The sequence below is a fragment of the Dromiciops gliroides genome, chromosome 3 (assembly GCF_019393635.1).
Source record: "Dromiciops gliroides isolate mDroGli1 chromosome 3, mDroGli1.pri, whole genome shotgun sequence".
In the NCBI taxonomy this organism is placed as follows: domain Eukaryota; kingdom Metazoa; phylum Chordata; class Mammalia; order Microbiotheria; family Microbiotheriidae; genus Dromiciops; species Dromiciops gliroides.
The window spans coordinates 250,867,973-250,895,528 of record NC_057863.1 but is presented as its reverse complement, the minus strand read 5'-3'; the positions used below and the strand labels follow the sequence as shown (position 1 = coordinate 250,895,528).

The 27,556-nt window shown below is 40.2% G+C and overlaps 1 protein-coding gene and 1 pseudogene across 8 annotated transcripts in view; one reads left to right on the top strand and one right to left on the bottom strand.

Annotated features, from left to right (window-relative positions):
- CRACDL (CRACD like) overlaps positions 1-23,197 on the top strand; it is a 255,354-nt gene extending 232,157 nt beyond the window's left edge. For 6 of the 8 annotated variants that reach the window (XM_043990988.1, XM_043990986.1, XM_043990990.1 and 3 more), the window contains 3 exons: positions 19,878-20,068; positions 21,955-22,102; positions 22,415-23,197. In XM_043990988.1, the coding sequence (XP_043846923.1) occupies positions 19,878-20,068; positions 21,955-22,102; positions 22,415-22,557 (482 nt within the window). In that variant the 3' untranslated portion in view covers positions 22,558-23,197. The remainder of the gene's footprint in view (positions 1-19,877; positions 20,069-21,954; positions 22,103-22,414) is intronic. The other 2 variants (XM_043990992.1, XM_043990985.1) reach the window with 1 other exon arrangement.
- Positions 23,198-24,771: 1,574 nt separating this feature from the next.
- Positions 24,772-27,556, bottom strand: part of LOC122747420 — a 112,993-nt pseudogene continuing 110,208 nt past the window's right edge.

The following is a 27,556-nucleotide window of genomic DNA, read 5'->3' as shown; positions in this document are numbered from 1 at the left end:
CACCTCTGTCCAAAGAGTCTATCTTTCTTAGCTCCATAAGGGTGGTTTGGGGAATGAATGGGTTAGCTTCTGGGATGCTGCCTAGGGGACAGAGTCTTCTTTTCATAAGCATAAACACCTGAGGGTTGTCTACAGACAACAGCACACCACAAGCTAGGCTCAAAACCACCGTCAGTCTGGTGCCATGATGTCTTTTTGTCTGTAGCTGTACTGAAATTAATAAGCTTTGCTTTTAGGGGGATGCATAAGCAGTAGCTAATGAAATTCTCTGCAGCGTTTCACGGCAGTTAGAATGAGTAATTCTAAAAGTAGGATGGGGTGGGGGGAGGGTAATCAGTCAGCATGAATGTAATCTTAGCATTGGCATTCATCTCTGCGTGAACTAAAATTGAAATTGGCCTCTTAGATATCTGGAATGTACACTACGTATGAGGCTATCCTTGCTTTGACCGCGACACTGAGAAAGGGGTTTTGTAGAACCTCCTAAGATGTTTGCCATTTATTTCCTTATCCGTGACCTTCTCTTTCTTTATAAGGCTCCAAACATTATGATAACTAGGATGGTCGATTCGTGGACCAAATGCCCATTGTTTTGTGTGATAGGCCAACATCCATGTTTTAAACATTGATGGAAGAACAGTAGATTATGAGCAGTTTAGCTAAGAAGCACAGAAAAAAAGGCACCTTTTCTGTCAATTCATTGGTAGCATCGAAAACAGAGGAAAGATGAGGATTAAGAAGAATCCCAAGATAAAGATGTGGGCTAATTCAAGAGCTTTGGACATGCAAGATGATTTTCATTTTGATATGAAAAGCACTAAACCTGCATATAGGAAATCTCCCCTTTCCCTGTTCACTGTTGTTCTTACTATCCAGGCATACCAACTGAGGAGTTAGAACAGATTGTCTCTCCCTGTGTGGTATCTGCTATTTCTGGCCCTCTTGGTACCCACTGCCCACAAACCCAAGCAAATGGCTTTGGACCAGTTGAACTCTGGGTAACGGAACATAGGTGACCCAGCAGTCATTCCCCCTTTCCTTCCCCTAAGTAAAGATAATTCATATATAACACCTTCCCTAAAGACAGGATTAGTCATTGCAGCTGGGGACCAGTTCAGATAAAACATACAGATAGTAAAATTTTAATAACTTCATTACTCATTTTTGGTTCATTTGTTTTTTTTCCAGAAAGTTCTAATTATTACTGTTTATTATTCTTTATAGTGTTGGTCCTTTGCAGGGTACCATGCAAGAGTCCCCTTATCCTTCCTCTGCTAGGGGAGTGGGGTCTGCATGCTGGGAGGATGGCAGGGAGAGGGGTCTGCATTTTAAAGTTAGATAGATGTCTAAACTCAGCAAGAGTGCCTCAGACAGGGAAGGGGGTAATGTCTCAAACTATTTCATCCATTTTCACTCTTTTTGTTGTTTGCTCTTGTTCTTAGATGTTGTGTCCTACTCTCTGCTACCCCATTTGGGGTTTTCTTGGCAAAGATACTGGAGTAGTTTGTCATTTCCTTCTTCAGCTCATTTGACAGATGAAGAAACTGAGGCAAGCAGGGTTAAGTGACTTGTCCAAAGTCTCATAACTTGAAGTCATGAAGATGCATCTTCCTGATTCTAAGTCTAGTGCTCTATCCACCTCACTACCTAGCTTCCCCATTTCCACTCTGCATCCCCCCCAAATAATTAAGCCTCTCTCTTTTCTTTTCTTCTTCTCTCCTCGTTCATCTTTCCTTAAACAGAGGGGAAAACCTTTAGTTGGGAGTGAAATGCAGGGGCAAGAAGTATTTTGGGGGGGGGAATGGAATATATGGGATGATTACTAAAAGACTTTACTGGAAGATGAATTTCTAGGTGAAAATTTTAATATAAGGGAAAGTTAGCATACAGAATTTGGGCTAGTGTTCTGGTTAAATTAGAGGGAAATTGGACAATGACAGAAGAAAATTAAGGGAACTAACCAGAACCTTAACTAGGATCTAGCACTTGAAGCAAAGAGGTAGGTCACCTGAGATAAGACCATGAAGCCAGAGAGGAATTCACTGGGGTGGGGATGCTATAAGGCCTCAGGACCCCTCTTCTGGGGTATACCAGACTTCAAGTTCATTTTACCTACTGTAAGTGACTTTTCTGTGAGCTCTTCTTCATAGTTGCCTTTTCTGGAAAAGGAGATAGCTTGGCCCCTCAGGAATTTTGGCCTATGTCTCCACTCCTACCCACAGTTCTCTCTGCAACATTAGGGCTCCCAGGTGACAGACATGCTGAGTGAACATGCAGGCCTGCAAGCCATTGGCTTGAGGACCCTGGAGCTCTGTAGCCTTTAGGGAGGGAGGCCAGGCCTGGAGAAGAGACTGGAGTTACTGGGGTAGTTGCCGTGAATAGGGATGTCGTTCCCCAGTAGCTGGGAAGATAGCTTTTTCTCTGTCCTCTAAATCCTGACCACCATAACCCTGCCTTTCCTTTCTTCCCACTCTTGTGACCTCCCTCTGGTTGCTGTGGCAACCGTCTCTTACCGAGGAATCTTAGGCAGATAGATGTTAGGGAAGCTTTTGAAGTGATTCTGGACTTCTCTTCCACTTACCTTGAGTGCTGGGAGGTGGGTAACTGGAAGGCATGGATTTTGCCACAGAAGCCCATGCCTTTGCCTCAGGGATGCTGGGAAAGAAAGCAGAGAGTGCTTTGTGCTGATAACGGTTCTCACACCTTAATTTGGAGTCCTCTACAATCCACTTGCAGAAGCCTAGCTGATAAGGTTTAACAGCTGTAAACTTCAGGGCAGTTATATAGAAAATGCACATTTTATATATAATATAAATATAAAAGTGAAATAACTATTACCAGAAAATAAATTTAAGTTTACTGAGATTTGGGGCCCTCTAAAAACTGTACCTAGTGAGATATGTGTGTAAAGGGGAAATATTCTTTGAATTGTGCAGCTCAAAGAGAAATGGAGAAAAGTAACCTTAAACATATTTAAGAGCAGAAGTTAGGGCCTGGAAGGGAAAAACTCCAGTCATAATGTTTGGGAAACAAAACAACTCTGCCTTTTGAGGTCTGGCTGGTTTTTGTATCTGATGCCAGTATCTAAATTATCTCTGATTACCAGCTAGCTAGTAATAGTGATAACTGGCTCCTATAAATTACAGTAATTGGGACAAGAGCCCACTTGCCCCTGTCCTAATTCTAATTCTAGAACTGGCAAGAAGTTGGAGATTTTGTCAGGGACTAGGCAGGCGGGAAGAGGGTATGCAGCAGTCAGGAGTGGGAAAGCCTGATCGAATGGGAGTCTGGGGGAAGCAAATGTGAAACAGAGGACAGAACTGGCTAATAAATAAAAAGGTCAAGGTGTTCAGTGCTCATTTAAAGACATGGTGACCGGTTCAGTAGCCTAGATTTGAAGACAGTGGCTATCTCTTGAAATCTTGTGTTCTAGAAGAGCCTTCAACAGGAATACACCTTCCCAAGCTGCTTTGCTTTAGGACAGTTAACTAGCAAATGCCAGTCCCATTGTCTATAGCAAAAAGCACCCGGAGGATAAGGGAGCAAGAAAAGGAGTAATGAGACTGAGGGAGAAGAGAGGGGAAAGTAGGTATGGATAAAAAGCGAAAGGGAGGAATAATACTAGGAATTTTTCTTTTCTTTTTTTTTAAATTTTAAGGATTTCAGTTGTAGGTATGACAAAATCCAGATGGCAACATGATGAGTAATATGGTACTGGGGGAAAAGCACTGGCTCCCACCTCTGGCACTACCCATGTGAGCTTGGGCAACTCACTTAACCTTCAGGGGTCTAAGGATAGTGATATGTAAAATAAAGAGATTGAACAGGATGGTCCCTGAGGTACCTTTGAGCCCTAGATACATGATCCCATGACCCTCTGAATCTGAAAATGGATTAAATTGCCAAGAGGAAATGGAGGAGGTAGAACAACCAGAATAGTGGAGACAAGGTAGGGAAAGAACGAAATAGGAAGGAAATAAGCATTGATTTAAGTTCCTGCTATATGTCAGGCCCTGTGCTAAGCATTTTACAGCTATTATCTCTTTTGATCCTCACAACAACAATAGGAGCTGTTATTAACTTCATTTTACAGATATGGAAACTGAAGCAAACAGAGGCTAAGTGACTTGCCCAGAATCACACAGCTAAACCCTTCCATTTGAAAATGTTCCACTGTTTCTTCTCTCTTCCACATGACTTGCCCAAGGTCCCAGATCTAGTCAGTAAGTTGGCTGAGCCAGGATTAAGACCTAGGTCTTTAGAAACCTAGCCTAGTGCTTTGTTTTGGTTTGGTTTTGGGTTGTGGGTTTTTGTTTTTGGCAGGGCAGTGAGGGTTAGGTGACTTGCCCAGGGTCACACAGCTAGTGAGTGTCAAGTGTCTGAGGCTGGATTTGAACTCAGGTCCTCCTGAATTCAGGGCCAGTGCTTTATCCACTGCACCACCTAGCTGCCCCCTAGCCTAATGCTTTTTCATAAGTTGAGGGTGTCTAGCTCAAAGCCTAGATGATAGTGGTGGTGGTGGTTGTTGTTGTCGTCATGTCACTTCAGCCATGTCTGACCCTTTGTGACTCCATTTGGGGTTTTCTTAACAGAGATACTGGAGTAGTTTGCCATTTCCTTCTCCAGCTCATTGTATGTACAAGGAAACTGAAGCAAACAGGGTTAAGTGACTTGCCAAGCTGACCAGCTTTGATAAGTTTAAAGCATTCTCCTTTACTGTGGATATTCACCAAAATAAACCATACATTTTTAGGCTTTAATCAACAGGAAAAAAATAATTAAATTTCATCTCCTCTAAAAAACTTAAAAAAAACTTTGGCTTTTCATAAATTAGGCCATAATGAGTCATATTTTATAAAAAAGTTTCTAAATAGGAAACTGATCAAAACATCTTTTCCTTCTGGTTGATTTTAGTTTTCCTATTGAGTAAGAAAGGCACCAGAGGGGCAGCTAGGTGGCGCAGTGGATAGAGTACCGGCCCTGGAGTCAGGAGTACCTGAGTTCAAATCCAGCCTCAGACACTTAACACTTACTAGCTGTATGACCCTAGGCAAGTCACTTAACCCCAATTGCCTCACTTAAAAAAAAAAAGGCACCAGATAAATACACACACAAACACATAATAACAAAAATCTGAAGGGATTTAATCTACCAAGATAAACATGGAAGTTCAGTTCAGTTCAGTTGTTTTTCAGTCTTTTCTGATTCTTCTTGACCCTATTTGAGCTTTTCTTTTTTTTTTTTTTTTGGTGGGGCAATGGAGGTCCCCTCCAGGGCCAGTACTTTATCCACTGCGTCACCTAGTTGCCCCCCATTTGTGCTTTTCTTGGCAGAGGCAGTGGATTGGTTTGCCATTTCTTTCTCCAGGTCATTTTACAGATGAGGAAACTGAGGCAAACACAGTGAAGTGACTTGCACAGGGTCACATGGACAGTAAATGTCTGAGGCTAGATTCGAACTCATGTCTCCCTGACTCCAGGCCTGGCTCTTTATCCACTATACCACCTAGCTGCCCTTCAGCTTCTGAATATAACCCACCTATTAGTGTAGATGACTTTTAATTTTGTTTGAACACAAAACATTTTTTGCCTTTAAGTGTGTTAAGTGACTTGCCCAGGGTCACACAGCTAGTGTCTGAGGTCAAATTTGAACTCAAGAAGATAATTCTTCCAGACTCCAGGCCTAGCACTCTATCTGCTCTGCCACCTGGCCTGCCCACATAGTTAAATAACTACAATTATAAAGCACTCTTTAAAGAAATAGAGTTAAGGGGCAGCTAGGTGGCGCAGTAGATAGAGCACCGGCCCTGGATTCAGGAGTACCTGAGTTCAAATCCAGCCTCAGACACTTGACACTTACTAGCTGTGTGACCCTGGGCAAGTCACTTAACCCCCATTGCCCTGCAAAAAAAAAAAAAAAAAGAAATAGAGTTAAATTGGAGAAATATTAATTGCTCATGAGTAATCCAAGCAAATAGGATACTAATGATAATTTGGCCTAAATTAATTTACTTATTTAATGTCATACCAATCAAACTACCAAAACATTATAGAGCAAGAAAAAAATTATTAAAATTTGCCTGGAGAAACTAATGATCAAGAATCTCAAAGGAAATAATGAAAGAATGAAAAAAAAAGTGTCTAGAAATTCCAGATCTCAAACTATCCTATGAAGCAGGAATCAGTCCTGCTTCTGCTACCTATGGGCCCTTGGGCATCTCAACTAACTCTCTGGGCCTCAGTTTCCTTATTTAGAAAACAAAGGATGGCCTTAGATGGCCCCTTAGAGAAAGAAGTATGAAGGAACAGGTGTAAATTATTTCCAGTTTATGATTAGAAAAAGAAATCATCTTATGTGTGTCCCTTATACAAAAAAAAAAAAGTAATTATGGCCTATAGCATAGCTTGGTAATAGAGCTTATTAAAATGACTCATTGCAGAGAAACAGTTGCTGTCCATACTTCGTTGAGGAAGTCTATAAGATGGGAAATAGAAACAGCAGGGGAACATAGGAAGTTACAGAGCTTCAGAGGTATGAGTGAGGAGATAAATTGGGTTGAGACATGGGAGGGAGAACAGTAATTAGAAAAGGCAAGTAGGTCAAAGGATAGGGTAGCTTATTCTAGCATTGAGAGGAAGTGAAACAGATAAGAAAGAGAGGCTGATAATGAAAGAAATGGACTCCCTTCAGTTGGTGTTTACTTCCCCACTGGCTACATACAACCTTCTTCAAAAATATAATGTGGAAAATACAGTTCCTTGAAACATAACCTGTCATTTTAAAATGGAACAGAAAGGAAATTTGCCTTCTTCATTGGCATCAGAGTTCTAACTTGATGCTCTGAATGATCCATGATTTCATCTTTGCAGATACTTTTCACTGGTACAGATCTCAATTCCTTTTTATTTCTTTTGAAATAAATTGTTGTTCAGTCATTTTCAGTTGTGTCTGAATCTTTGTGACTGCATTTGAGGTTTTCTTAGCAAAGATACCAGAATGGTTTGCCATTTCCCTTTCCAGCTCATTTTACAGATGAGGAAACTGAGGCAGACAGGGTTAGATGACTTGCCCAGGGTCACACAGCTAACACATGTCAGAGGCTGGATATAACTCAGGAAGATGAGTTTTCCTGACTCCAGGCCTAGCACTCTATCCCCTACTAGGTCACCTGGCTGAAATAAATAATGGTCTAAAAATCATGTCTGTGCTTTGCTAGTCTGGTCTTAGAATGACAAATACACACTGCCTGCCACCAGGTCTATTTTCAAAGCCTTTCCAACATAGTAGTACAGAGCAAAATTCGTATTCTATTGGTGTAGCCTTCAGAAGCTTAAAATCAACTGAACACCACAATGAGACATAACACTAGGACTAAATTAGACCTAAATTTCAAAAGGGTTTAAATAGGACTTAAAAATAAAAACCAAGGCAAATCCAAGTTTTCAAAGTCTTCAGCAATATTTTAAAACCTGTGTGGCTTAGCTGTGGTATGCTAATATGATATTAGCATAGTGATATGTAGATACATGTAAATAGACTGAATTTTCCACTAGCCAAAATATAGCACCAAAGCACTCCGGCTTTATTGTAGACCAGTATTCCTAATAAAGGGGCAGCTAAATTGGTGCAGTGGATAGAGTGCTGGGCCTGGAGTCAGGAAGACTTCCTGAGTTCAAATCTGGCCTCAGACACTAGCTGTGTGACCCTGGGCAAGTCACCTAACCCTGTCTGCCTCAGTTTCCTCATCTGTAAACTGAGCTGGAGAAGGAAATGGCAAACCACTCCAGTATCTTTTCCAAGAAAACGCCAAATGGGGCCATTAAGAGTAGGCTTTGACTGAAACATCTGAACAAGATTGCTAATAAAGACCGGAATTCAAGAGAGGTAGAGCACACTTCCTGCCACCATAATCTCACTCAAAGAAGATCTTAGAAATGTGCAAGATTGTCAGAATACTAACTTAGTTAGCTATCTGTAACTGGAAGGTTTGATCTGTGGTCCAGACCTCCTCCTCCTCTGGGTGGAAAAGGAGAGCCCTAAATCTTAGCTTAGGGGAACTCTGCCTGTTTTTTTGTTGTTTTGTTGTTTTTTTCCTTAGCTAGTTTTGATGGTTATAACTAAAAGAGCTATCACCCAGCTCTTAGCTGGTAGAGGTTCTTTTTTGGGGGCGGGGTGGGGGGGAGCAATGAGGGTTAAGTGACTTGCCCAGGGTTACACAACTAGTAAATGTCAAGTTTCTGAGGCTGAATTTGAACTCAGGTCCATCCTGAATCCAAGGCCAGTGCTTTATCCACTGCACCACCTAGCTACCCCAGTTGGTAGAGGTTCTAGACAATGTATGGCCCGGCTGGCCCTCAAGAGATGAGCCTGACATTGAGCTGCCTGAAACAAGGCCCAGCAGAGATGTGTAGAGACCAGTAAAGCAGCAGATACTATGTGGTGGGATTAGTAGAGCCCACTTGCTGGCACCTACAGAGCCCAGTGGAATAGAGATGCCACAACCTGCATGGAGCACCCAGTGAACCCCTTGGAGAAATATGCCCATCAGACAACACACCAACATCAGTGATCATGCATGCACTGAGTATACTGCCTGGCACAGAGAAGATGTTTAATAAATTCATGTTGATTCTTTTTCCCTGTGAATGAAGAGCCCGCATGTGGAGAATACATATGGAGAGGCAACTCACACCTCCAACACTGATATCTTTTTTTTTTTTAGTAAGGCAGTTGGGGTTAAGTGACTTGCCCAGGGTCACACAGCTAGTAAGTGTTAAGTGTTAAGTGTCTGAGACCGGATTTGAACCCAGGTACTCCTGACTCCAGGGCCGGTGCTCTATCCACTGCGCCACCTAGCTGCCCCACCACACTGATATCTTCTGATGATGGTTTTCATGCTCTCAATAGGTCTGTTTTTCATTGAGTGTGTTGCACTGATGTTGGTGGAAAAGTAACTATTCTGGGGATCCCACATATGGTGGAGACTACTACAGGGTCATAGACATACTACATCATATATTATCTGAGCTTCCTTATTAAGGATTCACCCTTCCATTCACTGTTCACTAAGGCAACCCAGATTATTAGAAGTCTCTGTCAGGTAGGGACAGACTTATGAAAGAAACAGGACAGATCATGGTGACAGTGTGGTGAAAATCTCTTCCCCACTCTCACCACTTCCATTCTCCAGAAGTCAGCTTCAGAATGGATCCTGACCTCAAGGAGTTTATAGATATATCTAATTCAGTGACCTTGATCTTGGTGTATAAGGGGTCAAGAATAGGGAGAATGGCATGAGGAACAGACCATTCAGGCTAAGCCTAGCAAGTTAGAGGTTAGATGTTGGTGTTAGTGGCATAACAGATAGGAACCAGAGGTTTGGCTGGGTGTGGGAAGAATTAATAGTAAGTGGATAGGTGTGCCTTCAAGTTAAAACCCAGGTAATCAAAGGAAAGAGAGCAGGTGTCTGGGTGAATGCAACTGATTCAGTCAATTTGAGTCAATAAATCATCATTGTTGCTGTTGTTCTTCTTGTTATTTTAAATCTTAGATTTTTGACCAGCATGATGTGAGATATGAGGGGATAGAATTGACAAGACTTTCCAACTGATTGGCAATGAGATTGGAGAGGGAGGAGTTGAGGTTTTCACTTTAGTTCAATAAATTATTCAATGCCTATGGTAGTCAAGATACCAGTGATACAAGACAAATTAAAAACTACTCCCTGCCCTCAAGGAGTTTGAGAGTATGTTATGTTTTGGGTTTTTGTTTTGGTTTTTTTTTGGTTTGGGTTTGGGTTTGGGTTTTTTACATTTTAGTCATTTTATTTACATAATACCAAGTAGCTTTCCAAAATATTTGTACTGATTCATTGCAATACCAACAATGCACTAATGTGCCTGTCTTACTAGGACCCCTTTCATCATTAACAGATCTTTTGTCATCTTTGACAATTTGCTGAGAGTGTATGTGAGTGTGTATACACACACATACACACACACACACACACATACACGATATAGAATACTTACATGAGAAATTTGATAGAAAGATTTTTTCCCCCATTCAACTACTTCCCTTCCTGTGCTGGATGCATACATTTTGTTTGCACAGAAGTTTTTTCAGTTTTATGGAATGAAAATTATCTAATTGACCTTTTTTTGCAATTGTCTTTATCCCTTGTTTGGTTAATAATATATCTCTTAATTGTAGCTGTGAAAGTCATGAGATTTGCTTCTCTTCTCACTTTTTATGATATGATGTATAATTTTCAGGTAAAGTATATGGTTTGAATTCATTAAGGTGGTGGTATATGCTTAATTTCCACCAAATTGACTCATGCTGATGCTTTCAATAGCAAAGGTGGGTTGGAGGAGGGACAGTGCAAAGTTCTGAGGATTTACTATCACAGGATCCAAGTTCAAATCCTGACCCTCTCACCTTTGTGATTTGGTGAGAATAATTTTGCCTTTCTGGTCCTTAAAATTCTCTTTTGTAAAATGAGGGAGCTGGATTAGATGTATCCTAATTTATCTTCCTGTTCTATATGTGTGGCAGCACTCTTACTTAGGGTTGTTTATTACATGAAAAGCATTAAAAAGAGAGAGGCTAGAGAAATCCAGCAAGCAAAATAAACAAATAAATAGATAGATAGATAAATAAAGAGCTAGAACATTTTAAAAACCCTGTTTTTTTCTTTGCTTTGCTTTTTTTTGGGGGGGGGGGATGGTGGGACAATGAGGGTTAAGTGACTTGCCCAGGGTCACACAGCTAGTATTTGCTTTGCTTTTTATTATTTTTTGGAGGTGATCAAGGTTAAGTGACTTGCCCAGGGTCACACAGTAAGTACCTGAAGCTAGATTTGAACTCAGGTCTTCCTGACTCCAGGCTCAGCATTCTATCCACTGCAACCCCTAGCTGCCACCTAGATACCCCCTTAAGACCCTCTTTTTTGCAAATCACTAAAAAATCACCAAGCAAAAGGTTTGACTGGGACTGGAGTGGTAGGTCAGGCTAGAATAGCCAAAAGCCATTCCAGGAAAACACTAAGAAAAAAGTACCTCAGGATCCTGGGGAGAATAATGTGCTAAGAGAAGGAATATATAATAAAAGCTGAGAGAAAAAATAAAAGAACAGCAACACAACAGTTCAATTGAATAACATACAGCCAATGTCCCTGCATTGTTTTGAACCACTTATTCTTTTTTTTTTTTTTTTTTTGGACATTTTTTATTTTCACATTGCCTAAATTTCCCCCATGTCCCTCTCCCTCCTGATTCCCAGGGAGTTATTCCATGTAGCAAAGAAAAAAAAAATTTAAAGAAAAAGAAGAGAAAAACAAGGGGGGAGTGAGAAGAAAAGGGAAGGGAATAAACAAGTTATATAACTACTATGTTATGTGCCAGCTACTGTCCTCATCACTTTTTACAAATCTTACCTCATTTGATTCTTAACAACAATCTTGGCGTTGCTGTTATTATCCCCATTTTACAGTTAAGGAAACTGAGGCAAACAGAGGTTAAGCCAATTTCCTAGGATCACACAGCTAGTGTCTGCCTGACTCCAGGCCCCACAAAACCAATTAATAAATTTTTTAAATCTAAAAGTACATGCAATGTTTCATACTTGTGGACCTTCTGTCTCTGCAGAATAATGGGGGGAACTATCTCTTTTTGGGAAGTCATCCTTGTTCTTTATAACATTGTTTTGCGATCGTCCTTTCCCATTTACATTGTTGTGGTCATTGTGTATGTTGTTTTCTTCGATTTTCATAATTCGTGGAAGTCTTTACTTGCTTCTCTGTTTACATCATGTTCATAATTTCCTATGGTACAATAATACATTTACATACCACATTTACATGCCACAATTTGTTTAGCCATGAAATCAATGGATATTGACTTTCTTTCCTGTTCTTTACTACCATTTTAAAAAAAATGGAGCCACTTTTTGTTAAATGGGATGAGGTAATAGCATTGAAGGTCCGTGAAAAATCAGCTTACTTATGTTTTTTAAAAAAAGGCCAAAAAGAAAGAGCAAGAGTTTTTTAGAGAATAATTCAAAGAAAAGTAACTAAATCATTATCATCAAGGCCATTCTAGAATCTCAGCTTCTTTACTCTTCTTACTTTAATGGATTGGGCAATCTAGCTTGACTGAAAAAACTATCCCTGATTTGAATATCACAGCAAAAAAATGCTTTGTGGTTAAACAAAATTAAAAGCCATCCACACTTATAGATGGGCTATACTCAAAAACTGAAGGGTAGTACAATAGATAGAGTACCAGGTCTGGAGTCAGGAAGACCTGAGTTCAAATCCAGCCTCAGACACTTAGTAGCTATATGACTCTGGGCAAGTTACTTCACTATGTTTGTCCTAGTTTCTTTTTTTCTTTTCTTTCTTTTTTTTTTTTTTGGCAGGGCAGTTGGGGTTAACTGACTTGCCCAGGGTCACACAGCTAGTGTCAAGTATCTGAGGTCAAATTTGAACTCAGGTCTTCCTGACTCCAGGGCCGGTTCTCTATCCACTGCACCACCTAGCTGCCCTTTGTCCTAGTTTCTTTATGTGTAAAATGAGCTGGAGAAGGAAATGGCAAACCACTCCAGTATCTGTGCTAAGTAAGAAAATCCCAAATGGGGTCATGAAGAGTCGGCTACAACTTAAAGTGACTAAACAACAACTCAGAAACTGAAGTGCCCAAAGACATGAGACACAGCTTTTTCACCCTTTTAAGAGATGCATCACACAAGAGAAATCACAAATACTTTCTACTTCATGCATAGTACTTTATAGCATTAAGAGAACAGTCCTTGAATTAATCCAAAGGAAAAAAATACACAACTCATGTAAGAAATTTAAAGATATGTTTCATAAATACAGCCTAGATTTTTCTTTATTATACTCGTCTGTAATAACATTATCAACTATATTTTATGTAATTCCATTTATAAAAACTGAAACAAAAAATGCCTCATCATTTATCCAGTTTTAACTATCAACTTATCTTGTGACCAACTTAACCCGACAAGGAATAAGGATAGTGACAAGACCTGTGCTTTCATTGATTTAGTTAATTTCTACATGAGAAAATTCCTTCTACCAATGGAAGTACTCTGAAAAATCCATTTTGAGACACCATTAATTGAAGTTAGATAAAAAGTTATCTTTCTGGGGCAGCTAGGTGGTGTAGTGTACTGGATTCAGGAGGACCTGAGTTCAAATTTGACTAGCTGTGTGACCCTGGGCAAGTCACTTAACCGTCATTGCCACACCAAAAAAAAAAGCTATCTTCCCCCCCAAAAAAATTAAACCACTAAGAATGCTTTTAATTGGTGACCTTGCAGTCATGTAAGTCATCATGTTATTAAAAGGTTTCTCTATTATGTGCCAACTCAGAGAAAAGAGCTCTTCTTAAAAGTCCTATTTCCTTAGCCAGGGCAAAGGAAATGGTGATTTATAGTGGAAAGTAGATTGCCATTCAATCAAAATCATAACACTGTCTTGTTCACCATGTACTGGGTATTTTCCACTGAAAGATTTTTGTCTTGGAAAGTAATGAAGCCTAGTTTTCTCAGTTATTCACTGTGAAAGAAGAAGCCACAGCTTGAGAATGAATTCTAAGGGGTGCCAAAAAGATTGAAATCTGAAATAACTGTCATCAACCCAAAGGTCAAAACTGCAAAGTTAGCTGGATTCAGACCACAGGAAGACAACTGAATGTCTTTTAAAACGTTCCATTCTGAGGACTGCCCACACTGATTGTCTTCAGTTCTTGCAAGAAACTAGCTTGGTCAGAATGGAAATGGTGCCATTGAAAATCTGAGCCTGTGGAGTTATGTTGGGTTTTATGTACTGCAGTCAAAGTTTTACTTGTGTTTATTTTTTAAATTATATGCAAAATGGATTAGTCACAACAGATAGATGGAAGTTACTTCTTGAAGAAAATGTGTAGCTGAAGCTCTCCAGTTTTTATATACTTGTGCAGTACAAAATGTCAGTGCTTGTTAGCAACTGCTACTTTGCCATGTCTTCCAAAAAAGGCATCAATTTAGACAGGCAGAAAAAGGAAATGTCTTTCTATAAGTGCATTTAGGGCCGAATTGAGAAGAAATGAGATTTTTGACCCACCTTGTACCTAGTTCCGTGGGTTTGAGATGGCAGCAAGATTGAAGGGACCCTCATCTAATCCAAAATATGCATTTCAGCCTGGGACACTATGCATAGACTTGCAATGGGGCATTTGATAATGTGCTGTTGTCATTTCCACCTTCATGATCTTGTTTGAGGTTTTCTTGGCAAAGATATTGGAATAGTTTGTCATTTCCTTTTCCAGCTTATTTGACAGATGAGGAAATTGAGGCAAATAGGGTAAAGTAACTTGCTCAGGGTCACATAGCTAGTAAGTGTCTGAAGCCGGATTTGAACTCAAGGAAAGGAGTCTTCCTTTCTCCAAGCCCATACTGTATCCGCTGCACCACTATATTTTGTATTAAAACAAGAAATAATAATAACATTAAAGTTTGCAGAGCATTTTATATATGTTCTCTCATTTCATCCTCACAACAACCCTGTGAGGTCTTGAACTGTATCTTTAAATACAACCCAAATCACAAGATGGATGTGTTCTAAAGAATTGGATAGGAATTCGAGGAAGGGGCAAAGAAAAACATGACACGGTTCTGGGTAGTCTTTCTTTGTAAGACTAAAATATTTGAATCACAAGGAAAGATCATTTTGTTAATCAAATCTTGGGCTTAACTTAAATTAAGCTCTTTAATGTGACATCAAAATTGTTGTTCAATTGTGTCCAACTCTTTGTGACCCCATTTAGAGATTTCTTGGCAAAGATACTGGAGTGCTTTGTCATTTTCTTCTCCAGCTCATTTTATAGATGAGAAAACTGAGGCAAATAGGATTAAGTGACTTGCCCCTGGTCACACAGACACTTACACTAGTAAGAGTCTGAGGCCAGATTTGAATTTAGGTTTTCCTGACTCAAGGCCTGGCACTCTATCCAGTGCACCAGCACTACACATAAATTTGTCCTTATATTAATGAAGCAAAAATACATAAGGCTATATAGTATATCTATAAAGACAGATATTATACACTGGAGGTGGCAAACTTATAGCCTGAAGGCTGCAGAACTCCCTAGTGCAGCCCAAAACAAGTTAAAGTATAATGGGGAAATGTTTAACAAAATAAATAAAAATACAATATGATATAGGTCATGTTAATTTGTGCTTTTCTAAGTCAACAACATATGGCTACAATTCTATTTGTGTTTGACAACACTGTTGTACTGTATTATATATATTGTGTATGTGTGCATAAATATGTAGGTATATTACAACGTGTGTGTGTGTGTGTGTGTGTGTATGTGTATGTGTATGTATGTGTGTATGTACCAGCTAGGTGGTTTTACTGGGTAAGAGGACTAGACTTGGAGTCAGGAAGACCTGATCTCAAATCCTACCTCAGAGACTTTGCTAGCTGTAGAGCCTGGGCAAGACACTTGGCTGCTGTCTGCCTCAGTTTCCTCATCTGTAAAATGTGAAGACAATAATAGCACCTATGTCACAGGGTTGTTGTGAGGACCCAATGAGAAAACATATACAGTGCTTGCAATTTTAAAAGCTTTCTCTCTTCATATATATGGAAAGAGAACTCTATATTATCTATAATCTATACATAGTATGTATCATATATAATGTTATAAAATGTAATCTGTTATATATGTGGAGAGAGAAATATATACATATATGAAACTTCTGCTTATGCATTTACATATACACAAATACATATGTGTACATATACAACTGAAAAGTACACACACACACACACACACACACATACAGAGTTTCAAGGCTGCTAAGCATTGTACATGTTTTCTCATTGGATCCTCACAACCCTCTGAGATAGGCGCTAATACATATATATGTGTATGTGTATGAGTGTGTATCTTCATTTTATACACACAGAAATTGAGAGAAAGAAATACATCTATACATATCCAGATACTTTTTTTTTTCATTTCAGCAAGACTATTTTAGGCGCTCTGAATCTTCGCTGCTTTTGTTATAATGTTCTTCCAGTGAAGGCATTTGCTCAAACGTAGCAAATATACCGTCAGTTTCCCATTGGGGAATAAACTCTCTTGCCTTATACAGTTACACTTGACACCTTCTGTCAATCTGTTAAAAAAAAAAAAGTTGGAGAAATATATGACATCAGATTAATCAACAGGAAGTTGAAGATAGTTTTAGTGAGGGTATCTAGGCAAAAAATAGGTAAAGAATAAATATTTTCCAACTGTAAAAAAAATGGTGTTGAATTAATGCAACCACAATGAACCGCCCTGTCCCATGAAAATTTTTCAAATACTTGAAAACAGTTATGTTCCCCTCACTCCTGTTCTTCCCTAGGCTTAAAATTGCTATTTTCTTCAACTGATCTTTATGTATTTCAAGGCCTCCGACCCTTCTAAACACCCTTTTCTGGACAAGTTCATCAATGTTTTTCTAAAAATGTAGCACTAAAAACTATAGGAAACATCCCAGATATGACCCACCTAGAGCGGGAGAATATAACCTTTCTCCTATGTACAGTATACCTCAACTAATGGAGCCAAAGATGTCACTGTCTCTCTTGTCTGCTCTATCACACTTGTTGACTTATACTAAGATGCAATGTATTAAACCCCCCAGATTTTCTTCACTTCATCTGCTGTACTGCCATATCTTCTTATTTTGTACTTTTACAGCTGATTATTTTGAACCTAAATATAGGACTTTCAAGGAGGCAGTTAAGGAGCACAATGGATAGAGTCAGGAAGACCTGAGTTTAAATCCGGTCTCAGACACTACTAGCTGTGTAACCCTGGGCAAGTCACTTAGCCTCTGTTTGCCTCAGTTTCCTCATCTGTAAAATTAACAGGAGAAAGAAATGGCAAACTACTCCAAATTTCTTTGCCAAGAAAACTCCATGGACAGTATGATCCATGAGGTCACAAAGAGTTGGACATGACTGAACAACAACAAATAGGACTTTCAATTTATTTCTATTTAATTATATTAGATTTGACCTATTGTTCTGGCTTAATGATCTTTTTAGATGCCAGTTCTTCCATCCAGCATATTAACTCTATGTCTATCTCAGCTTCACATCATCTGCAAATGCAGTAAGCGAGCCATCTAATCCTTCATCTAGTCAGATTAGAGCCAAGGAGAAAGCAAACACTGTTTTCTGCCAGCGACCTCCCTCCTCCAGATTGACCTTGAGACATTAATTGATACTTTTGGGGTCTGGTGGATCAATCAATTCAGAATTCAATTAGTTGTTCATTCAACAAACATTTCTCTATCCTGTATAAAAGAATATCATGAGAGTATTTTTTCATATTCCTTGCTGAAATTCAGATATACTTTGTCTTTGGAATTCCCCTGATATACCAGTCTAGCAGACATTTAAAAGGAGGGGAAGATTAGTTTACAATTACCATAATTTGTTCTTGATGAGCCCATGCCAGTTTCTAGTGATTAGTAATTTCTTTTTAAAAGACTTCCAAATCATCCCCTGTAATGATGCATTTTAAAATTTTACCAGGAATCAAGATCAAGCTTCCCTTCCCATGGTTGGCAGACTTCACCTTCTTTCCCCTTTTAGAAAATCAGAGCAATGTTTGCCTTTTTCTCCCTGTATTGATCTTATCCTTTCCATTATCTTTCAGTCCAATATAGCTAAAACTAGCCCTTCTTGGTTCTCCTTATCATTGATTGCAAGCCTCAGCTCATTTTGCCTAGCTCATTCTGGGCTATAAGAGTTCTTGACATTCTCATAGAACCATGCTAAGTTTTTCTCTCAATCTTTTCTTCCATCTGCCTTTTCTTCCATCTTCTATATATTTCTTCCCTTAATCCAAGAGGAGGGAACAAGCATTTATTACATACTTACTATGTGCTAAGAACCATGCAAATATAATCTCATTTGATCTGCACAACAAACCTGGGAGGTAGATACTACTAAAATCCCCATCTCAGAGATGAGGAAACAAGACAGACAGAGGTTAAATGATTTGCCTAGGGCCAGACAGAGCTAGCAAATGTCTGAGGCTGGATTTGAGCTCTCATCTTCCTTATTATAGGCTCAGTGCTCTATTAGGTAGGCCCCATCACCAGTTTGTCCTGTCACTGGATGTCAATAACTCTGGAAAAGAGAGGCAGACAACTTTGCAAACCACTCCAGTAGCTTTGCTAAGAACACCCCAAATGGGGTCATGAAGAGTTGGACACGATTGAACAAAAAGAGTTCTTAATCTAGGGCCCATGAATCTGTTTTGGCTGCTACGTAGCACAATGAAGAAAGTACTGGGCCTGAAGTGTGGAACTCATCTTCATGAGTTCAAATCTGGCCTCAGACGCTTAGTAGCTATGGCATCCTGGGCAAATCCCTTAACCCTGTTTGCCTCAGTTTCCTCTTCTGTAAAATGAGCCGGAGAAGGAAATGACAAATCACTACAGTATCTTTGCCAAGAAAACCCCAAATGGGGTCACAAAGAGTTGGACACAACTGAAAAATGATTGAACAACAATATGTTAAAGCAAATATATGGTCCACAAAGCCCTGATTTCAAGTTACAGGGGTGTTTTTTTTTTCAAGATATCGTTTCCTTGCTACTTAGTTAAGAGAACTAAATATGACAACGTTGTCATTAAGAAACTATTTTTTGGGGCAGCTAGATGGCGCAGTGGATAGAGCACCGGCCCTGGAGTCAGGAGTACCTGAGTTCAAATCTGGCCTCAGACACTTAACACTTACTAGCTGTGTGACCCTAGGCAAGTCACTTAATCCCAATTGCCTCACTAAAAAACAAAACAAAACAAAGAAACTATCTTTTCTTAAAAGGTTTACCACACTTACTAATTTCAAAAGGGAAAGGAACTTGATATATACTTGTTGAATGAGTGGTCTATTAAATGCTTAAAAGCAAACCAGGAACCAATCTGTATGCTCTGAGGAAAAAAAAAAAAAAGCCAAGTGCTTAATAAAGATTTACTACACTATGGTGTAGTAGATCAAAAGCCACTTTGAAATCAAGAAGACCTATGTTCAAAACCTGCCCCTGGGATATACCGTGTGACCGTGGACAAGTCACCAAAACTCTCGTTGTCGCTGGACAAGCTTTTAAGTTACTGATAAGTTGCCGATCTTTGTTAGTAAAGGGAATTTACAAACCATGGCATGATGGATAGAATTCTGGGCAGGAGTTAGAAGAGCTAAATTCAAATCCAGCCCTCAGGCATTTACTAGCTATATGACCCTGAGAAAATCACATAACTGTCAGCCTCAGTTTCCTTAACTGTTAAATGAGGATAATAATACCTACCTCCCAGGGTTGTTCTAAAGATCAAATGATATAATATTTGTAAAGAGAATGCTTGTTTCCTCTTTCCCTCCCCCTTGCCTTTTCTTCCTTTCTTTTTTCCTTCTTTTCTCCCTCCCTCCCTTCATTCCTGACAAAATCACGGGTCCAGGCGAAAAAAAATACTGCCCCCCCAAAAGCCTAACAGTAAATTAAAAATTTTGTAGTGATCGTATTGGTAATCATATTTTTCCTTCCTTCCTTCCTTTTCTTTCTTTCCATTCCAAATACACTACCTTGATATCATTGTTATACCTGATGTCTTTGATATCTTTGCTTCTGAGAATAAAACCAACAACTACCTAAAGTAAATTCTTAAGGGTCTCACCCCAAAGCCTCTTAAAGCTTCCCAAAGCAGTACAGAGTATGTGGATGGAGCAGTGCAGCTCACTACAAAAGGTCAAATCGAAGAGGGTAGAGGACTTCTATCAAATAACCTTATGAATTTACCCACAGAGAAAAAGCCATCCCCAGCATCAGCCCCTGGAGCCTCGGAGGGCCACTCACTGCCACCCTGGATTACTCTCGCCAGACAGAAGCGCAGGGGCTCACGGGAACAACAGCAGCTGAGCAAGGAGGAAAAGCCTGCAACACCAGCCACAAAGTCAGACACAGACAAGCCCAGTAAAGACCTGGACAAAAAAGAGGTGCTTACAAATGCAAACTTTATCTTTTTCTTTCAGTACTATAGAAAAGCAACATGTATACCAGAAGCACCACAGTAATGGCGTACAGGTGTGATCACTTCTGGTGCCTGAAATGACATGTGCCCAGTGACTCTGCGGTCACTGGAAGCATAATATTGTAACTGAGTTACCAAATTATAGCCCCCATTTTAATACCCCCCCAAAAAAAACCCTCAACCCACTGACTCCGTGGGAGATATGCACCAATTTGGTAACTGAGTTATCAAGTTTGATTAAAAACAACTACAACAACAACCCAACCTAGTGGCTCTGTGGGATATGGGCACTGACGGCCCAATTTGGTAACTGCGTTATCAAATTGTAGCATCCATTTTAATTAAAAAAAAAAAAAAACCCAACCCAGTGTCTCTTTGGGAGACTGTGCACTGAATTCACGATTTGGTAACTATGTTACATATGCGGGGCGGGGGGGAGGGGGGACACAAACCTGCCCCCTTTCTCTGGCAGGGCTGTGAAATGAGTCAGATCTGAGAGTGATTCACTTCGGCAAAGGGGAGTCAGACCTCTCACTGTCTCCCTGTTGCCTAGGCAACGACGCTTGGCATCTGGAGAAATGAAACAAGGTTAAAAATAACTTCTCCGTTTGACGCCTGGTGACAATGTCAACAGCTCCATTCTGGCTCCTTGCGCAGTGATAAATGAGACCTGAATGCGCCTGGTGGCACCGGGCTTCATGCTGGGGCCTCCGCTGAGACGAGCTGCTGATTGGCTGCTGATTATTCCTCACACGCGGCTCCCGGGTTAGGAATTAGAGGTTCATTTTTGCATTCCGGAATGGAAGCCGTTCTTTCCAACCCAAGCAGCTGGGTTGGTAAGGGCTGGCTTTCCACTAATAGTCTCAAATTCGTTTCTGAGCTGACACAATGAGATAAGAAGCATTAGAAATCGTGTGTTAACGATGAGGTTGATGATTTCAGCAGGACCTGCTTCTAGATTTCACTTAAAATCTCAGATTGAGAAGGGGCACGGTTATGAGGGGTTTTGAAAATAAATATGCAGAGGATATAGACAAACATCTGTGATTTCTTAGCCTGCTTTTGCCATAGCTAGGGTTGTAGCCAAGTTGTCCCTTCGGTAAGGTGTGGTGGAAAAAGTATGAGATTTGAGATCCGAATCTCCTGGATTCTGTCCTTTACACCTGTGCTACCTTGGACAAATCCCGATTTTAAAATGAGGGAGATGGATTAGGTGACCTCTAAAATCCCTTCTTGCAATGATCCTAAGTATCGTGTATTTCTTCAAAAAAATCTAATTTTAAAATGAAACATTTGCCGCTGGAATGGGGCACGATGTAGCAAAAAGTAAATGAATAGTGATAGAATGTCACGAAAAAGGCATGTCATTAACCTAAGCATTGAGTTCTGAAGGTCAATGAAATGGAAGAACGCCCAGAACAAACAGGATTTTGTCACCCTTCACTGGCCGTGTGACCTTGGGAAAGTCACTTCCCCTCTAAAATAATGGGGATTGGATTAGGTCTAAAGAGCTGACTTTTAGGTACCAGCTATCTAGGGAGAGCTACTGAAGGCTTGTTTTATCCTGTGGAGGAGAATGGCATGTTTACTACAATGATCCTGTCAGATTTGCTTGAGGGAAAGGGGGTGGGGAAGAGAGAAAGGGAAATTATTTAACCTCTCAATGCCTGAGGCAGAGCCCGGAAATTTATCCCTGAAGAAATAGGTGGGTTGCCACTCCGATAAGGTAGAAAGGGCTTCTACAAATAGGAGTCTTCCGTGAAGAGGAAATCACAGGGCCCTGGTCTATGGGTCCATCTCTGCCTCACAAGCGACATTCTCAGTATTTGCCCTTTTTTAATCTCTCCGTAGGAGCGCATTAAGCAACAAGCTGACTTTGTCCGTAGCAAATCTTTCCTGGTGCAACCAGCTAAAACTACTGAAGAACACAAGGCAAGAGCAAAGCCGAACCTCAAAGAAGGACTTCATCGAGGCATCTCACTTTCCCAACAGAACCTGGGTATGAAAAAAATCTCTCTGACGTGCCTGGAAAGGGCTGTGGACTAGTGCTTGCGATTTTATTTTCAAGCAATTCTGTCATCTGAGCAACTGATGTACATTCAGGCATTCACCTGTGCTCTCCCCCTCTTCCCCCCAAACAAATTGTTTACATGGTTTGTTTGATGCTCTTCACAATTATTGCTCAAGACAAATATAATTTATCTGAAGCACTACATGTCCTTGCAAGGACCTCCCAGTACATTGTTACAGCAATAGAAGTGGTTTGCTTGGCAAGTTCCCCATTCAAATATATATATTTTTTCTTTCCCAGCAGCTCAATCTCAGGTGATGACTGAGAAAGAACTGAACCAGCTAAAGAGGGCCAGTTATTCCAGCGCAGATCAGCCCTCCTGGATGGAACTTGCCAAAAAGAAGTCTCAAGCCTGGAGTGACATGCCCCAGATTATAAAATAGGTTGACTCATAGCTGATTAAAAAAAAAAAATCTCTGCTTTGACAAGTTAATAACCTACTTAATGAAACTGCTAGTTAGTCATGGCACAGGATCTATGAAACTTGAGAGTGATTTTATCATCAAGTGAGGAGTGGGGAGAATGTGCAGCTAAAAGTGAGGTCAACAAGACACTCTAATCTTGGGCCAGAGTTTACCAAAACCTTTGAAGTGCTGAATGCCTGGAACAGGACACCTGGGAAGTCATCCAGATACCATTTCTTATAGGCCAGTAGGAACAAATGTGGATTCCCCCGCACCATAAACTCTTTTTGTAATATAGGCCCTGCTGCTGAGGGGAGGGGAGGGAGGCTGTCTCAAGTGAAATGTGGGCTAGGAAATTGGACTTCTTTGCAAGGCTGAAATAGAAAGAGTTTCATGAATATCATGAATATGCCCTTCCATCTGAGGACAAGTCATTGCCTTTGGATACCCCCTGATCCAGGGATCATATCTCCTCTATCCATGTTTATGACAAAGTCTGACATTTACTTTGGAACCCGAAGTGTTCTTTTCAAAAACAGAGGGTGTGAACTAGTTTATTTTCATGAACTTAAATCCACATGGATATGGGGGGGGGGGGGAGAGAGAGAGAGAGAGAGAGAGAGAGAGAGAGAGAGAGAGAGAGAGAGAGAGAGAGAGAGGAAGAAGAAGGAGGGGGGGAGGGAGGGGGGAGGGGGAGGGAGAGAAGCAACTTAGAAAATGTCATCATTTCAGAAACCACATCCAAAAAGAATTTTTAAAGATGTTTTTCACCTGACATCTGTGTCCCTAACCACTACAGGACTAAAAAGCAGTCCATTGAATAAAAGAACAAAAATGTATCCTCTGTTAAATGATAAATGTTCTGGTTTTCAACTATGAATATAGGTCTATTTAATGTATAAACCAAATATTATCTCTCTCTCTCTCTGTCTCTCTCTCTGTCTCTCTCTCTGTCTCTCTCTCTCTCTCTCTGTCTCTCTCTCTCTCTCTCTCTCTCTCTCTCTGTCTCTCTCTCTCTCTCTCTGCTAGGGACAATCAGGAAAATAACCTAATCAGTTTGGACTGACATATTGAAAAGAGATGCTTGAAAGAGAGAGAGAGTTAGCTTCTAATTCATCATTATACATAAACATTTCCACCAAACCCAGGTCATAAATACAAAACCCAGCTTGAGCTATGGCTATTTCTACTTCATTTGGTTAATAGAGTGCATCGTCATCCGAGGAAAGACAGGACAAAAACATTAGTCTCAGAATTGTGTCTCTGTATTATTATATATATATATATATACACACACACACACACACACACACACACACACACACACACATATATGTATATTTTTCAAGGAACATCTCCAGAGAGAGAGAGAGAATGCCAGCCAGCCAGCCAGCCATTCAGCCAGGGACGCCCTGCCATTGGGATCAGAACCATCTCTTCATGTATTACAGTTTGAATTTATTTGTGCCCTAAGGCTGACTACCTTTATTGTATTTGAATCCTCATGAATAATTCTTTTTTCCCCCAACCCCTGAGATTACAAAGTAAAATTAAGCAGGTCTGCTTTAAGTAAGCTCAAAATAAGAAATACCTGATACTGTAATGAGGTGTGACTCTTTGGGGAATGCTTCAACAAATGATTATGCAAAGCCCTAAGATAAATACTTTATTTATAATCTGAGAAAACCATTGTCCATTAACACTTGCATCCATGATTCCTCCTATCAGCAGAACATCAAGTGATTGGCAGCGTAAAAAGGTGACAGCGTGAAGGTGAGAGGCAAAACAGGTCCTATTCTGAGGTTGCAAATAGTCTCCGGGTATCAGTACTGGACTTCATTCTCCTTGTTGTCTACATCCTTTTCTGAGCCTGAATTGGGAGGTTGGGGAAGGTGCATTAATCCTTCAGGCTACTGGAAGAATTGAATGCTGGTACTTAAAGCCTTTTCCTTTTAGTTAATATATCAGGCTAGTTTTGGGCAAGAGTCACTATGGTCCCTGCCATTGTAGCTTGTTAATATCAAGGGTTAAGATGGTTGCAAGGTTTATAGTGAGATGACAGTGTTGTATAGAGAGGCCAGGATATGGAATCAGAAGACCTGCCTTTGTTTCTTTTACTACCTGTAAGATCTTAGAAAAATCATTTAAACGGGGCATCTCTGAGTCTTTTTCATTATTCATAAATGAGTTAAACTAGAGGTTCACTAAAGTCTCTTCCAGCTTCAAACCCCCTTCTGCCATAGCAGCAGCCACCTGGGTGTTCCTTTTATGAATGGCGTGAAAAGTTATGTTTCTCAAACTGACCGATGATAGGAAGCTGGAAGCACAGTTAGTACATTAAATGACAGAACAGAGTCTTAACAGGCCGGAACAGTTAGTGAACCAAAGATTGCCCATAAGATAAAATTTAACAGGAACAAGTATAAAGTCCGATACTTAGGTTGAAGAAATCAGTTGAATAAGTTCAGCCTGAGGGGTATATGGCTAGAAAGCAGTTTATGTAAAAGGAAAAAAAGAAGAAAGACCTGGGAATTTAGTGAACTGAATACTAAACACGAACCCACAGAATAAGTGCCTGCAGTGCCTAAACATGACTGCCTCAGTCCACTACTGCGGTCCCCAGCCATTGGCCAGGATGATACCTCCAATGACCATCAGGGTATTTAAGTAACTGGGAGAAATCAAGTGTGTAATAATGTTTGCTTAGGCCAGTTTTGCTTGCATCAGGGCTTCTTAGAAACTTTCAATAGTATGTAGAGAACCAGCTTCAGATTTCTGAACCCCTTGAATACCGCATGTGCTTTTAATGATCCTACTCATTAAGTAAGCTCAAAATAAGAAATACCTGATACTGTAATTAGGTGTGACTCTTTGGGGAATGCTTTGAAATGCTTGCCCTTGTGTACAGCACCCATTGATTCAAAGACCTAATGTCATGAAATTGGGCTCCATTGGGTTAGGTCACATCACATCTGAATCACTGGGGGCGGGTTCACCTCATGCATGCTTTAGCCATGTGTGAACGCTGTATGTGTTTTTTTCTGTAGCTTGGTTTGTATATTATCGTTGTTGTTTTCTATTAGGAGATGATATTATATGCAGTATTATTTTGAGGCAGTCCAGGTCTCTTTCAAAATACCAATGCCGTCTCTGTGACATCAAGTAAGTGTCCAGTGTCTCCTCTGATTTTTATCTGCAGCTCCTGCCATCTTTACTGCAGTGGACAGTTTCAGTATCTCACCTTGAAGAGCCTTTTTGCAAAGGATTACATCAATGAAAATGGAAATTTGAATACCTATTCAACTATCCTTTCACTAGCACTTGAGTATTTTAAAGAACAGCTAGTGCAGCCACGGATTTGCTGGATAGTGACCCTCAGCGCTCTCACTTTCCTCATCTGTCTCATATTGAGCAAGCCGTGGTGACCTACTTCATGAGGGGAGCTGAGTAATCAGGATGATTGTAAAGTGCTTTATAAGTGCTTTATGCTTTCAAAAAGAGGAGGCCTTATTGATGTGGATGTATGGGAGCTCTCAGCTGAGGCCAGATTTTAAAGGGTCATGTTGGAAAGATGGAAGGTACATATCCAAGGATGAATATGAAAGTGTTATATGCTTGCCTGCAGGAATGGTGTCAGGAAAACTGAAGCTATCGAAAAATGTTAAGGGCTGACAAAAAGAGCTTTCAAAAAATGTGTAAATTGGAGAAAGGGGAAAGAAGGAATGAAAAAGAGGCCAACGATTTCAGGTAAATAGGAAGACTGAAACAGATGGGAGGAAAAAAACCCCTAGAATTAAATCTCTGCTTCTTTCTTCTCGATAAAGAAGTTGTTCAACCATTTCTGACTCTTTGTAACCCCATTTGGGGTTTTCTTGGCAAGGATACTGGAGTGGTTTGTCATTTCCTTCTCCAGCTCATTTTACATATGGGACAACTGAGGCAAAGAGGATTAAAGGACTTGCCCAGGGTCACACAGCTAGTAAGTGTCTGAAGCCAGATTTGATCAGATCAGAAAGATGGTCCTAACGCTAGGCTCAGCACTCTATCAATTGTGCCACCCAGCTGCCCTCTATAAAGAATGATTCTTAGCCTAGGGAATGGAGAAAAAAAGTTGAGGAAATTGAAAATCCAGATAAATGAAGAGATAGTAAGAGAAGTTTAAATTGCATGAGTGTAAGCCATCAATCTCAAACCAATTACATTCCAAGGTACCAACCAAGTTTGAATGTGTGATGGCTATACGATGTAGCATAAAACAGATAACAATGGGCTAGAGACAGGCAAATGTCCTGTTTTTCAAAAAAGGGCAAAGGATGGAGTATATTGAACTTTAGGTAAATTCATTCCATGTCTGTTCATGGCAGTGGCTAGCATTCACATAGCACTTGAAGGTTTGCAAAATGCCCTGAAAATATTTGGTCCTCATGACTATCCCACAAGTTAGATGTTTGTTATTATTATTATTAATATTAATATCATTTTATAGTTGAGAAAACTGAGGCTGAGAGAGGTTAAGTGACTTGCCCAGGATCACACAGCTAGTGTCTGAGATTGGATTTGAACTCAAGGTTTGTTGTTGTGTTTTGATGTTTTTTTTGTGGGTTTTTTTGGTGTGGCAATTGGGGTTAAGTGACTTGCCCAGGGTCACACAGCTAGTAAGTGTCAAGTGTCTGAGGTCAGATTTGAACTCAGATCCTCCTGAGGAGGGCCAGTGCTCTATCCACTGTACCACCTAGCTGCCCCAAACTCAAGTTTTTCTGACTCAGGATCTAGTACTCTATTCATTGTGCCACCCACAAAGGGAAGCAGTAAACACTAAAAGCCAGTGGGCTTTTCAATAACAATTTATGTCTATCCTCATTTCATTATCAGTTTATCAATAAGCATTTCACTAAGTAGCAGCTGTATTCAAGGAACTGTGCTGGTGATACAAAGACAAAAATGAAAGCTTCTCTGACCTCAAGGAGTTTACATTCTT